Source organism: Trachypithecus francoisi, unplaced genomic scaffold, assembly GCF_009764315.1.
Source record: "Trachypithecus francoisi isolate TF-2019V2 unplaced genomic scaffold, Tfra_2.0 Lachesis_group5, whole genome shotgun sequence".
NCBI lineage: Eukaryota > Metazoa > Chordata > Mammalia > Primates > Cercopithecidae > Trachypithecus > Trachypithecus francoisi.
The window spans coordinates 83302829-83316244 of record NW_022681470.1 but is presented as its reverse complement, the minus strand read 5'-3'; the positions used below and the strand labels follow the sequence as shown (position 1 = coordinate 83316244).

Here is a 13416-nt window from a genome sequence, read left to right as displayed (position 1 = left end):
ACAGAATGAAAGAAAGGATTGGCAGGGCCATGCCAGGCCTGCCTACTGTCCTGTTCCCCACTTGAGCCTTGCTCCTCCCTGAGGTTGCATTCTCAGGTCACCCCACCTGCCCAGTCACCTCCTTCCTGACTCTATCACTGTGCAGAGGAGGGGCAGTGGCTTCAGGGTTAGACCTGACTTCAAATCCTTCCGCTTGTTAGCTAGGCCGCCTTGAATAAGTTGCTTTATGCTTCTGAGCTTCAGCTTCTGCATCTGCAGGATGGGAACAACAGTCCTCACCCCGCGGGATCACCACAGGGATTGAATGTGACCAGGAATGGCTGACACACAGCTGGTGCCTAACCAGCAGCATCCCTGCCTTCTCAGTGCTTCCTGGGTCTCTGATGGTGGAAACCTGCTCACTTTCTCCCACAACGTCACTCCCAAGGCTTCAGGCAGGGCATAGAGGAGGTGATGACGGCTGCTTTCTGTGACCTTTGATGCAGGTAACTGACTCTGCTGGCACCCCATCTCCTGCCTGAGCACTGCTGGGCCTCCGATAGGGAAAAGAGAAGAGACAAAGTGGGAGGGCTGGGTATCCCTCTCCAAAGCAACCTGCACCTGCCCAGCAGGAGAAAAGCAGACTGAAACATACTCCCAAGTAGGACGGACCATTCCCAAGCCTCCATCCCCTCCCGCATCTGGCCTAAGACCCAACCCCTGTCTCCGAGACACCACCCTCTCCACTGCCCAGTCCGGCCTGGCCCAAGGTGCCTTACGTGGATCTCCTCATCTGACGTTTCCACCTTGAAAGGGTGGATGCTCTCGTCCTCCCTGCCTGCGGGCCTCGTGCCTGGGCCCCACCACCCATCTTCAAGTGGCAAAGTTTCCTCTTTGTCCCGGGAGATGAACCAGTAGATAGCAAAGCCCAGCACTGAAGTCAGGAGGATTTCTAGCCACATGGCTCCTGCAAAATGGGGGATGTCATCAGTAACGGAGCCCGCCCAGCCCAGCCCTGACAGCCCAGAGACTCCGATTCGCAGCAGGCTCTTTCCTGCTGCACTCCAACCCTGTCCCTGATTTTATTTACATTTGACCATACATATATTATGTGTATAATAATATATATATATGTATAACATATAGTACATATATTATAATATATAATATATGTGATATATAATATACGTGATATAACATATTATACATGTTTTATTATATATTATATGTTATATTATGTTATATTATTATATATTATATATGTTATATTTTATATTATATCATAGATTGTTATATGTAATATATATTATAATATATACACACTATATACCTACTATATATAGTATATGTAATATATATGAGAGATATAGAAAAATGGAAAAACAACAGACAATGAGACAAAATCACCCACAATCCTATTAAGCTTTGAAAATTGTTCATCATCCTGGAAAAACAGGAACCTAGATTGGCTTCTGCACAGTCCTGGGTAGGGGGTTTTGGGAGCTGCATTTCTGAGGCTTAATTTTTTTTTTTTTTTTTTTTTTGAGATGGAGTCTCGCTCTGTCGCCCAGGATGGAGTGCAGTGGCACAATCTCGGCTCACTGTAACCTCTGCGTCCCAGGTTCAAGCAATTCTCCTGCCTCAGCCTCTCGAGTAGCTGGGACTTAGAGGCACATGCCACCATGCCCAGCTAATTTTTGTATTTTTAGTAGAGATGGGGTTTCACCACGTTGGCCAGGATGGTCTCGATCTCTTGACCTTGTAATTCGCCCGCCTTGGCCTCCAGGTTTATAGGCGTGAGCCACCGTGCCTGGCGGCCTCATGTTTTTTGCATGTCTGAGAAGGCTTCTGTCAACGCCCTCTGGGTTCCCTCCCCCAGGGGAGAGGAGCACCTTTCCTGAGTGGTGGCTCACAGCCCCTGCTCTGTCCCTCTTGTAGAGGGGCTCATCCTCAGGGCAGACAGGGGGTAATGGGGAGGCCCAAGTGCTGGGAGAGTAAGTTCAATTTAGGGTTGGGGGACACTGCTAGGAAGCCCAGCCATGGCCACCCATCTTAGCTGTGTGTGTAAGAGCTTTACTGAAACATAATTCATATACCGTACAATTTGCCCATTTAAAGTGAACACTCCAATGGTTTTGAGATATTCAGACATGTGCAACCATACCCACAGTCAACTATAGAACATTTTCATCAGCACAGAGAAACTCCATACCCTTCAGCTGTCGCTCCTCTACTGCCCCGCCCCCCCCACGTTAGGTCCTAAGCAGCCTCTAATCTACCTTCTGTGTCCATAGAGTTGCCTATTACATTTCACATCAACTCAGTTGTGTTTTAATCCCCATTTGTCTGACTCCTGTGTCTTTTTTGCTCAGAAAGGGAAGAAACCTTAGTCTCGGCAAAGCACTATCAGGCAGATACCAGCCCAGCATTGTTATCTAGCTCCTCATCTTCCTCATTCCTAGGCAAGTAACCCACAGACTGTTCTTGTTCAGAGTAACCTGCATGAATATGCAGACCGTCCTTATACCTGAGTCAGAGGAGGTTCTCTGGACGCAGTGCAGTTAGGACCCAGGCAGAGGAGAAAGCATTGAGTTTTGACAAGGTCCCTGCAGACCACCCCCTGGCAGCACCCCTGACTCTGTCTTGGAAACCCAAGGCAGGAGGTGGTCCTTGCTGGGAACCCCACCACTTGTATGCTCCATTGGCTGCTACATGTCAGATGTCTGGGACTTTGCTGGGGGGTTGCAGAGGCCCTGGAGTTTGCTCCAGTCAAGAGCTGCCCCTCTAAACCTAGAATTGGGCCACTGGGGGTTGTTCTAAGAAACACTTGTCCACAGTGGTCCAGAGATAGAGCTCCAAACAAATCCACCCAGGGCGATGGCTCTCATCTTATTCCTGCAGTTCTGTAGGAAATCTAATCAGGAAAATCAGCTTGGCACCCCCCACCTCCCTGTTTCTATTAGTGATCCCAGTGAACTCCCAGCTTCCCACCCTCAGGCCCTAGAGTCATCCGATTCTTCCCCCACAGCCTATCACCAAGTCCTGATGCCATCAGATTCAGCCCCCTGCATGCCTTGCCCTCTCCCCTGGACCAGAGCCCTTATCACCCCACATGTGATTATTGAGACACCTTTCAAGAGAGGAAACCCACAACCCCATCTCTCATAGTCACCAGCACACTTCTTAGAACCCACTGCAGCCTTCTTCCTGGGAACCATGCCCAGGTGTCCACCCTTGAACTTCCAATACATCTCCCTCTCTGGATTGTGAAACTCTGAAGTGCCTCAAGGTCTCACTGATCGATGTTTACTCAGTCTACCATGTGCCAGGGAGCAGGCCTTCACTATCCCTGCCAGAGACATGTGGGACACTTTGATGCATGTTCCATCTCCAGCCACGCCAGGCCATTGCTTTTTTTAAATTATTATTTTATTTTTATTTTTGAGACAGAGTCTCAAAGAGTGCAGTGATGCGATCTCGGCTCACTCCTGCTAATTTTTATATTTTTAGTAGAGACAGAGTTTCACCATGTTGGCCAGGCTGGTCTCAAACTCCTGACCTCAAGTGATCTGCCCACCTCGGCTTCCCAAAGTGCTGGGATTACAGGCACGAGCTGCCATGCTTGGTCCTACGGCTTTCATCTTTCAATCCCAAGCAGCAACAGTGCCTGGGCCCCAAAGACCCTATGTCAGCTGATCAGATGGGCAGCTGGGAGCACACTTCCACAATAAAAACAAGGCAGGGAACAGCTGGAAATGAGTTCCTCTTATTTTAAGGAATTCAGAAAAGAAAAAACATGCATCAGCTTCTTTTACTTCCAGAAAGACGTTATGTCTCTGCCAGGAAATCCTGCCCTTTAAGAAGATGGAGAAATGTCAGCTACAAGCTCCTGTGGTATTGAAAACAGGACTAGGTGTTACGGACTGGGAGACACATGGGAGCGTGTGGGAGGCAGCCAAAGGCAGAGAGCAGAGCTTCCTCCAGCAACAGGAGCAGCTAAAGACACTTCACCGGGCAGGCAGATCCCACCACAATAAACCATAGCTTGGGAAGGCAGAGTTGTGCCCATCCTGGGTACTGCCTTGACCCCCAGTGCCCAGCACTGGTCATTGGCCCAGCACAGCGAGGCGCTCCACTAATATTTGTGCCAACTGCATATGCACTAGAAGCCAGTAAGACACATTTTGCATGATGTTTTCAAGGAGGCTGTGAGCAGAATGAACAATAAAGAGGGATCACCCTCCCCAGTGAACCCTCCTTACCTGTACTTCAGCACAGGGAGGAACACCGCTGTCGCTTCCCTCTAGGATATAAATGTGCAACTTTCCCCTTTCTGGGCAGAAAGATCCCAATGCCTTCACCTGTCCACCAGGCTCCACGTTCTCACCCTCGATCACTCCTTGGGAAAGAGAGCTGTGGAGCTCTGCACCTGGCGATGCTCTAGGCGCCTGTGAGAGAGGCAGGGCAGGCTGCAGGCACTGGCCCCCACTCCCCACGGCCTTTTGACGACTGCACAATCCTGCCAACTCAGCCAATCTCACGTGTGCACGGCGTGGTTATCTCCCCTGGACTTTGCACAGCAAACTGAACCACATTGACCTGAGAGATACAGTGCTAAAATGATAAATGCTCGAGTCCCATCTAAAAGAAGGGAATCTGGGACAAGGGGCATTATGATGGCCCCCACCAGCACTACCAGCGGTATCACCCAGGAAAAGGAGAGCAAAGTGACAGATTCAAAGAGAAATTTAAAAACACGATCTCTTGCATTCTAATTAAGATAACAAGAATATTAGTACTTGGCTCAAGGATGGTGCCTTACAGCCACTGATCTCAGATTACAAATAGGCTCTACTGCAGTGTGTTACTTTGCCACCTAGTAACAGCCCTTTATTTAATAGCAGGTATTTAATGAATGAAAGAAAGGTGTTCTTGATTAGCCTGGTGTGACAGCAGGTGTTGACTGTGTGTGGATGGGTTTTCAACCCCACTGCCGCCTTGTGTTCCCACGTGAACAGTCCTTCTCCTTGCTGCAGGCAGTGTTCACTTTCACCAGCGCAACCCCAAGGAGCCCACCCTGGGAAGGACGGAGGGGGTCACCATGACTCCATACCCCCCGTCTGCTTTGTCGGAGAGCTGGCCAGGCCGAGTGGCGCCCTCTTGACTGAGCCTCAAACCTTTGCTTTCCTCTTCAAATAAAGCCGCAGCCCTGGCGAAGGAGCTCGGAGGCCTGATGGCAGCCTGCTGGGCGCTTGGCACTTCCTAGACCCTGGTACATGTAATCCATGGTACATGCAAATCCACCCACTAAAGAGCCACAGTTCATCAAACTTGACTTTCCTTTTCACTTATTTAAGGCAAGAATCAGAGTAGGCAAGGGCCTTACCCTAAATCACACTGCAGTTGTGAGGATTAGAATCTGTGACCACAGAACTCACTCCCGGTCTGTCACTGGGCGTGTCGCACCCCACCTCCCCTTCTTGTTCCCTCTCAGCACCTGTTTGCAGCCTTGAGTCTTCAGGCCAGAAGGGACTCCTAGAGCACAGACCAGCCACTACTACGCGGGAGCCACGGACGTCTCCCAGGCCTGCATAGCTTTTCTCAAAAATATGCAATAAGAAACAACACTCTCCCTGTACTGGTGGGTCAGCCAGTCCTGGGAAGGGCTGCAGGGGGTCTTAGAGTCTGACCAATCAGAGTCCAGGCACCCACTCTCTATCTGCCTGACCCTGCCCACACACCTTGCAGCTCGAGGCAGGGAGAAGTGCAGATGCCCACCGCCCAGGCAGGAAGGGTCTAGGGAGTGCCAGGCACCCAGCAGGCTGCCCTCAGGCCTCCGGGCTCCCTCGCCAGGGCTGCGGCTTTATTTGGAGTAAGGGCAAAGCAAAGGTTTGAGGCTCAGTCAAGAGGGCACCACTCTGCCTGGCCAGATCTCCGATAAAGCAGACAGGGCTGTGGAGCCATGGAGACTCCCTCCATCCTCCGCAGGGTGGGCTTCTTGGGGTTGGGCTGGTGAAAGCGAACATCCCCCACAGTGACAAGGACTGTTCACGTGGGAACCCGAGGTGGCAGAGGACCTGGGGTGGGCTGGGGAGGGGGTGACACTAGGTAGATGACAGAGCCCTCCCCTCCCTCTCATGGCCTCCCTCTCTCACTCAGCGGACGAGCACTCAGAGGACGAGCAGGGCTGCATCACCCCTACATCAACCGGGTAGGCCAGTTGGTAAGTCACTGCCACTGGGCATGGAAGCTGGAGAGGAACTCAGCAGCCTCCAGTCCAAACCCCTGCTCCACAGCCAGGGAAAGAGGGGGCCGAGGAGTGACTGAGTCTGGGGAGGCTTGGTGGCCAACTTGGGCGATGCCATTTAAGGAGCCAGCATGCGTTTCCCGGAGACTCCCCATCCCATGGCTCCCCCCAAAAACAGCAACTCTGACGACCTTTGACTTTAGAAATGAAAATATCTTGGAGGTTACAATGAGAGGGCTTTGGCCCAATGTGGTAGCTCATGACTGTAATCCCAGCACTTTGCGGAGCCAAGGTGGTGAATCACATGTGGTCAGGAATTCAATATCAGCCTGGGCAACATAACAAGACCTTCATCTTAAAAAAAAAAAAAAAAGTAATAAAGGGGTTTCTCGCTTGCTTTCCTCTTTGGGTAGTTCAAATCTCGGCTCCACTATTTATTTGTACTAGTTGAGGGGCTCTGGGCAAGTCATGAAACCTCTCTGAGCTCAGTAGCTGCATCTGTAAAATGGGGATAATAATGTTGAACTACTTATTATCAACGTGTGTGTTCCTTCCTCTTCCCCTAAATCCCTAATTACTGTGGAGAATCTCTGCCTTATAACAGACCCCAGAGGAGCCCCTGTTCCTGTTATTTAGCTCACACCCCAAGGTCCCGCTGCAGCTGTGTGCACATAAACAGGCTGAATGTGAGGGAGTGCATGGTGACAGGCACTGTGGTCTGGGAGCATCTGCTCTCCTCTCTGTGTGCCTTGGACGTGATTTGGGAGGATGACCAAAAGCACAAGGCTATGTACATCTTCGGGTATCAGCGTTTTGCAAGATATGTTCCTGGGGTAATCTCCACCCCTCTTTTCCATCTGTTCAGAGAAGGTGTATTCTCAGCATCAAGGGGCAGAATTCTCGTGGCTAAACCTTCACCTTTCCAAGGAGAGCTATATTTATCTCTTCCCTGTGGTCAGCTCCTGCTGATGTAGCAAACATTAGAACTTCTTCAAAACATCAAAGTTTAGGAGACGCCATGAAACACTGAGAAGTAAAATAATACAAAATGAGAGTACCTGCTTTATTTTGCTAGCACCTGAAATCAAAGCTTCATTGATCTGTCTCAAAAGTTCCACAGATATATTTTATCTGATTAGAGTTTTTGTTTTGTAATGCATTTTTCCAGAATACTGACAAGTTACTGGGCTGAGAGAGTTTGCACGGCAGAGGGTTGGAGGGGAGGCCTTTCAGAATGAAATCATTTTTTTTTTCTTGAAGCCAAGGTACTCTTCCCAACAAAATGGTTCGCTTGCCTAGTAAAGAAAATACAATTTTTGTTGCAAACTAGCATGATATCTTTTTTAAAAAAGTAAGACTGGAAGATAGAGGTCATTTAGCTACAAGATACTGAGCTCAGAGGGGAACGTGATGAACAATTGGCTCCTACTGTAAGAAATGGGATTGCATATATTTTAATTCCAATTCTACACTGAAGTCAAATGTTGGGCGCACATTTGTGGAAACTTGGAAGAAAATCCCAATAAGTTCAAGGTGAAGAAGTTAGATGAGCAGTCAATGGTCTTTACCCTTCAAAGACGGACTAAATGAAACTGTTAGAAAGCAACAAATGATACAAGTAGAGTAACTTGTTAGTTTACTTGTGTTTATCTTTCTGGGTCTGACATATAAAGGACAATTTTAAATACAGGAGAGCAAATAAAGTAGGTGCTTTGTTTTTTGGCAGAGTTAAAATGTAAATCACCTGTAATCCCAGCACTTTGGGAGGCCAACGCAGGCAGATCACTTGAGCCCAGGAGTTTGAGAACAGCCTGGACAACATGGCAAAACCCTGTCTCTACAAATAATAAAAGAAAATTAGCCTGGCATGGTGGTGCATGCCTGTGGTACCAGCTACTCGGGAGGCTGAAGTGGGAGGATTGCTTGAGCCCAGGTGGTTGAGGTACAGTGAGCTATGATCACTGTACTCCAGCCTGGGAGACAGAGCAAGAACCTGTCTCAAAACAAACAAACAACAAAAAGAACCAAAAAACAAAAAACAGGCTGGGGGTGGTGGCTCACGCCTGTCATCCCAGCATTTTGGGAGGCCAAGGCGGGTGGATCACTTGAGGTCCGGAGTTCGTGACCAGCCTGGCCAACATGGTGAAACCCTGTCTCTACTAAAAACACACAAATTAGCTGGGTGTGGTGGTATGCGCTTGTAGTCCCAGCTACCCGGGAGGCTGAGGCAGGAGAATCGCTTGAACCTGGGTAGCGGAGGTTGCAGTGAGCTGAGATTGCCCCACTGTAGTCCAGCCTGGGCAACAGAGCAAGACTCTGTCTCAAAAAAAAAAAAAAAAAGGGTAGATCAGTTTAATAATTTAATGGAACTTAATATTTCTGTTTTACTGGGGTAAAAATAAAAGTTTGCTTTTTAAAAATTTTCTTAAGTGATATCACTAAGTCAAGTTTTAAAACATACAATTCATTTTAAGATTGATACTTAAAGTTCAAATGAACTTTTTCTGTTACTTGAATGTGGTTTTTAAAGTGCCAAGAAGTTATTTGTTTTTTAAAGTAAATAAGAGATTTGGATTGGTGCCTTGGAAAAGCAAGTAGAAACATGCTTTTGGACCAGAGGTTGGTTCAGCAACACTGAGTAGAACTACGGGCTGCGTACTGTGTAGGCACCGGGACTAACACACAACCCTGTAACTGTAGGAGCTCACACTTTAGCAGGGCAGACAAACGGATAACAGATAAACACCCTTCCAGTTAGACACATACTACATGCACACAGATGGAAGAGAAGTGTGCACAAGCAGAAGTGATTAAGTTTTGCCACAAAGGTTTCACAGCGAAGGGGTCATTGAGCAGGGTTTTTAAGTATGAATAGGAGTTTACCAGGTGAAAAATAATGGTGGAATGGGGATAATCCAGGCAGAGAGAAGAGCATGTGGGATGCAATGGGATGGAAGTGAGGAAGCGCATGGCGTGAATGAAATAACACAAGAGTCTCATAGGGTGTTTTCTGGTAAGAGTTGATGATTCTACACTTCAGAGTGTAGTTATCTCATTTATTACTATACTATCTCTTTTAGAAATTGCTATTTCATCATGAGCTGACCAGGAGTTTTAACTTAGAAATTGTGTTTACAATTCAGATTACCCTTCTGTAAATTACATGCTGAAAAGAGTGAGCTAAGAAAACATACTTGGGGATGGGCGCGGGGGCTCACGCCTATAATTCCAGCACTTTGGAGGCCAAGGTGGGCAAATCACCTGAGGTCAGGAGTTCAGGACCAGCCTGGCCAACATGGTGAAACTCCGTCTTTACTGAATATACAAAAATTAGCTGGGCGTGGTGGTATATGCCTGTAATCCCAGCTACTCAGGAGGCTGAGGCAGGGAGAATTGCTTGAACTTGGGAGGCAGAGGTTGCAGTGAGTCAAGATCATGCCACTGCACTCCAGCCTGAGGAACAGAGCAAGACTCCATCTCGAAAAAAGAAATAATATACTTGGGAATGTGAGGATTATGTGGTTGAGTGAAGAAAGGTGGCCCGGACAGGAGATTATGCAGAACTCAACGGTTCACCGCAGCTGTCCTTGATGAGCTGGTGGCTGTGGCAAACATGCCATCAGATTGGGATATTGTGGCAGACTGCCAGCAATGTTCTCTCCTTCTTCCTTAGCAAAGGAATTTTAATTTTAGTTGGAGAAGACCAGCCAAACACTTTACATTTCTTGGCCCCCTCACAGCTAAGTATGACAGAGTGATTAAGTACAGACAAAGAGCTATAAATGTATTTGAGCAGAACCACCTGTGGCCCAGATAGTACCTTGTGTCAAAATTTTCTCCAGTGCATCTGAAATCGCACTGTGATCCTGTTCCCCTAAACTTTGTCTTCTCTTGGCGTTCCCTCCTGCAGTAACTGACACTACTCCCCTTGCTACTGCCAAGCCAAAAACCTAGGCAATGTCCTTGAAACCCCTCTCCTTCACTCTGCCACAGATATCAGCAAGTTCTGGCAGCTGAACTTCCAAAGTACATCTTAAATCCATCTCCAACCCAGTCCAGGTTCCTGTGGCTCTCCCCTGGACTGCTGCCCCTGCCCAGTCCACTCACATCTGCTCTACCCCTTCCAACACAATGGCCACTCTGCAGCCACAGCAATCTTTTTAAAACAATTTTTTTTTTTTTTTGAGACGGAGTCTCTCCCTGTGGCCAGGCTAGAGTGCAGTGGTGCGATCTCAGCTCACTGCAATCTCCGCCCTGGTTCAAGCGATTCTCCTGCCTCAACCTCCTGAGTAGCTGGGACTACAGGCGTGTGCCACCATGCCCAGATAATTTTTGTATTTTTAGTAGAGATGGGGTTTCACCATGTTGGCCAGGATGGTCTCAATCTCCTGACCTTGTGATCCGCCCGTCTCTGCCTCCCAAAGTGCTGGGATTATAGGCATGAGCCACCGCACAAACCCTTTTTTTTTTTTTTTTTTTAAAGGAGACAGGTTCTCACTATATTGCCCGGGTTGGTCTCGAACTCCTCCTGCTTTAGCCTCCCAAATAGCTGGATTACAGGCATGAGCCAGGCCAGAGTGATCTTTTGGAAATGCATATCTGATCATGTACATCCCACCCCCTGCCAAGCCCTTAAAGAGCTTCCCCTTGTCCCTGGGTTAATGTGGCCTTCAAGGCCTGGGTGATCTGACCACTGACCTCTCCCGTAGCCCCTCAGAGTACTACTGGTTTCAATAGTATGGAGAAATAGTTTACTTGAAAGCTAAGTGAGAGTTTTAGGGCTGGGCTCTCACACTGCTCCCCTGATCTTTCAGTTTTACGCTCACCATGCTCTGTCCTACTGTGGGGCTTTATGAAGGCAAATCCCTCTGTCTAAAAGCTATTCCCTCCCCTTCCCACCTCCCTAACTTCTACCCACCTTTCAGATTTCAGACTGACTGTCCCTCTTCTGGGTAGCCTCTCCTGACCTATCCCAGCAAGGCACATCTCTCAGTCCTAGCCTTCGTCATGCTCACAGTTGTCAGGGTGATTATGTGACTGACAGCTGAACAGAAGCTCCTGTAGGCCACGGACCATGTCTGCTTTGGCTCCCATCTGGACTCCCAGTGCCTGGCATTCTAGTAGATGCTTAATTATTTGTTGAATGAATGAATGAATTTAAAAATTCTTTGAATGAGAACATAGAAAATTAATCAGAACTTCTGAACAGGAAGAGCTGGATTCCCCTTGAGGAATAATAAATATAACCTGCTTAGCCTAGTTGGTAGAGACAGACCATAAAATGCAGGAAGAGGGCTGAATAGGTGGCATGAGACACTATGGAGAAAGCCCCCTGACCCCAAAGAAGACTGGAGAACCAGTATCCTAGGTGCACTACAAATATCAGGGTTTTGGGTCTAAAAAGATGGGGTCAGACTCAGATCTGGCCGCACAAAGTAAAGGGGCAGGTCTACTGCCTGTCCAAAGGCTCCCCTCCCCCAACCCAGGCAAGCAGTCAGAACCTCACTGTCAGAAAGTGCTCCTTGAATCGCAGTAAAGTGCTAGCTGGCCATGACTCAGCACTCGCCATGTTCCCGGCCTTGGCTAAGTGCACTGCAGGTCAGAATGCCCAAGTGTTTTTCCAGAACAAAGGCCATGAGGTGGACCCAGGCCTGAGACAGTTGGGCAAGCCTGGCTCTGACTGCGTGTTTCCCTAATAGTGACTGAGACTCGCAGCAGCGTGAAAACCCGGTGCTTCTCCTGGGGGAAGTCTGCCACTTTGGGGAGGAAAATGTGGGGGCAGAGAGGGTAAAGGGAAAACTATGGCATGACCTGCCCCTCAGATGCAAGGCCAGAGAGGTAGGCGGGCTTGGAGGGTCTGCTGCTTCTGCAGGCCTGATCCCAAACCAGCCCCCATCCTGCCCTCCCCAGCACCCCAGCCTCACCATTCCTCCCTGGGGCAAGACAAAGGGAACATCCAGTGGAAAGGGAAAAACAGACGGCTTCCCTCCCATTTCTGGCCTGCCTGCCAAGCGAACACAGGATGGGAGCCTGGGAGCGTTCCTGCTATGAACTCCCTGTCAGCAGCTGCCCAAGCCTCGGGGCTCCCAGGGGCTTCCCAAAAGCCATCCTGAAGCTCTCAGCCTCACTCCCTTGGCTGGCCCAAGAGTGATGGAGGCAAACCCTGGGGGCAACTCCCAGCTTCTCCACCCTCAGCCATTGTCCCTGAACCCCAGGGACCCTCAGAGACTCAGGATGGAAGAGGCCAGATGCAGGCCAGTTGGGCTTGTGCACCAGGCCAGTGGCCGTGTTTATCTCTGCAAGAGGTGGAGCCAAGCCCTGGGAAAACAGCTTACAGCCAGAAACCAAGGGAAAGGAAAAATGTAGTTTACAAACAGGGGGGAAAAAAAAGTGGGGGGAGCGTAAAAGAGCAGTAAAAACTGTTGGGAGACAGCCTTCTTGGGGGCAGGAGTGCCGTTTTGGGGCTCGAGGGACGGGCACATCACCCTCTGTGTGGAAGGGAATTCCCTCCACCTCGATGCTATCTACACATCTGGAGAGATAGAAAGAAAACAATTTGGGATTGGCACTGGGATGCCAATGTGATTGAGGGAGCCCCGAGCCAGCCCGCGGGCAGTTAGGCCCTCACTGCCTGCTTTGCTGCCTGGCCCTGCTGCCTGCCAGCCATGTAGCCTCAGGTCAGTGGCTCCACTTCTCCAGGCCTCTGTGGCCCCATCTGACGTGGAGGGTCTGGAGAGGGGAAGGGGAAGGCCACGCAGGTGGGCTGGCCAGATCCTGTGCACCTTCAGAGAGGGGATGGCTACTTCCACACTCTTTAAAGGCCACACAAACTTTAAGTTACAGAACTCAAGAAGACCAAGAGACGCCGCACATGCTGCAGGGCTCGTGAGCTCTTGGCCTGGAGTTTCATTTGAGGTCCCATTCCATCTCACATTCTGCCAATTAAAATTAGAGCTGTTGAGTTTTTCCACTGGTTCTAAATTAGCAGAGAAAAAGTCCAAGCAGAATCCAGTTCACCACCTAAAAGGAAAAAGCATTGCCCTCCATGGAATTTCAGTCCTTGACATTCTCTTTTTTTATCTTTTAAAATTAAAAAAAAAAAAATTGGAATAACTTTTTTTTTTTTAATTTTAAAGACAGAGCCTTGCTTTATTGCCCAGGCTGGAGTGCAGTGGCTCAATCTCAGCTCA

The 13416-nt window shown here is 48.9% G+C and overlaps 1 protein-coding gene across 2 annotated transcripts in view; it reads right to left on the bottom strand.

The window, feature by feature from the left end:
* Positions 1-13416, bottom strand: part of EPHX1 (epoxide hydrolase 1) — a 37745-nt gene that overhangs the window by 18249 nt on the left and 6080 nt on the right. The window contains exons 1-2 of one of the 2 annotated variants that reach the window (XM_033196891.1): positions 4242-4427; positions 759-946 (exon numbers count right to left, since the gene is read on the bottom strand). In XM_033196891.1, coding sequence (XP_033052782.1) covers positions 759-941 — 183 coding nt within the window. In that variant the 5' untranslated portion in view covers positions 942-946; positions 4242-4427. Of the gene's footprint in view, positions 1-758; positions 947-4241; positions 4428-13416 lie in introns of those variants that run through there. The other variant, XM_033196890.1, reaches the window with a different exon arrangement.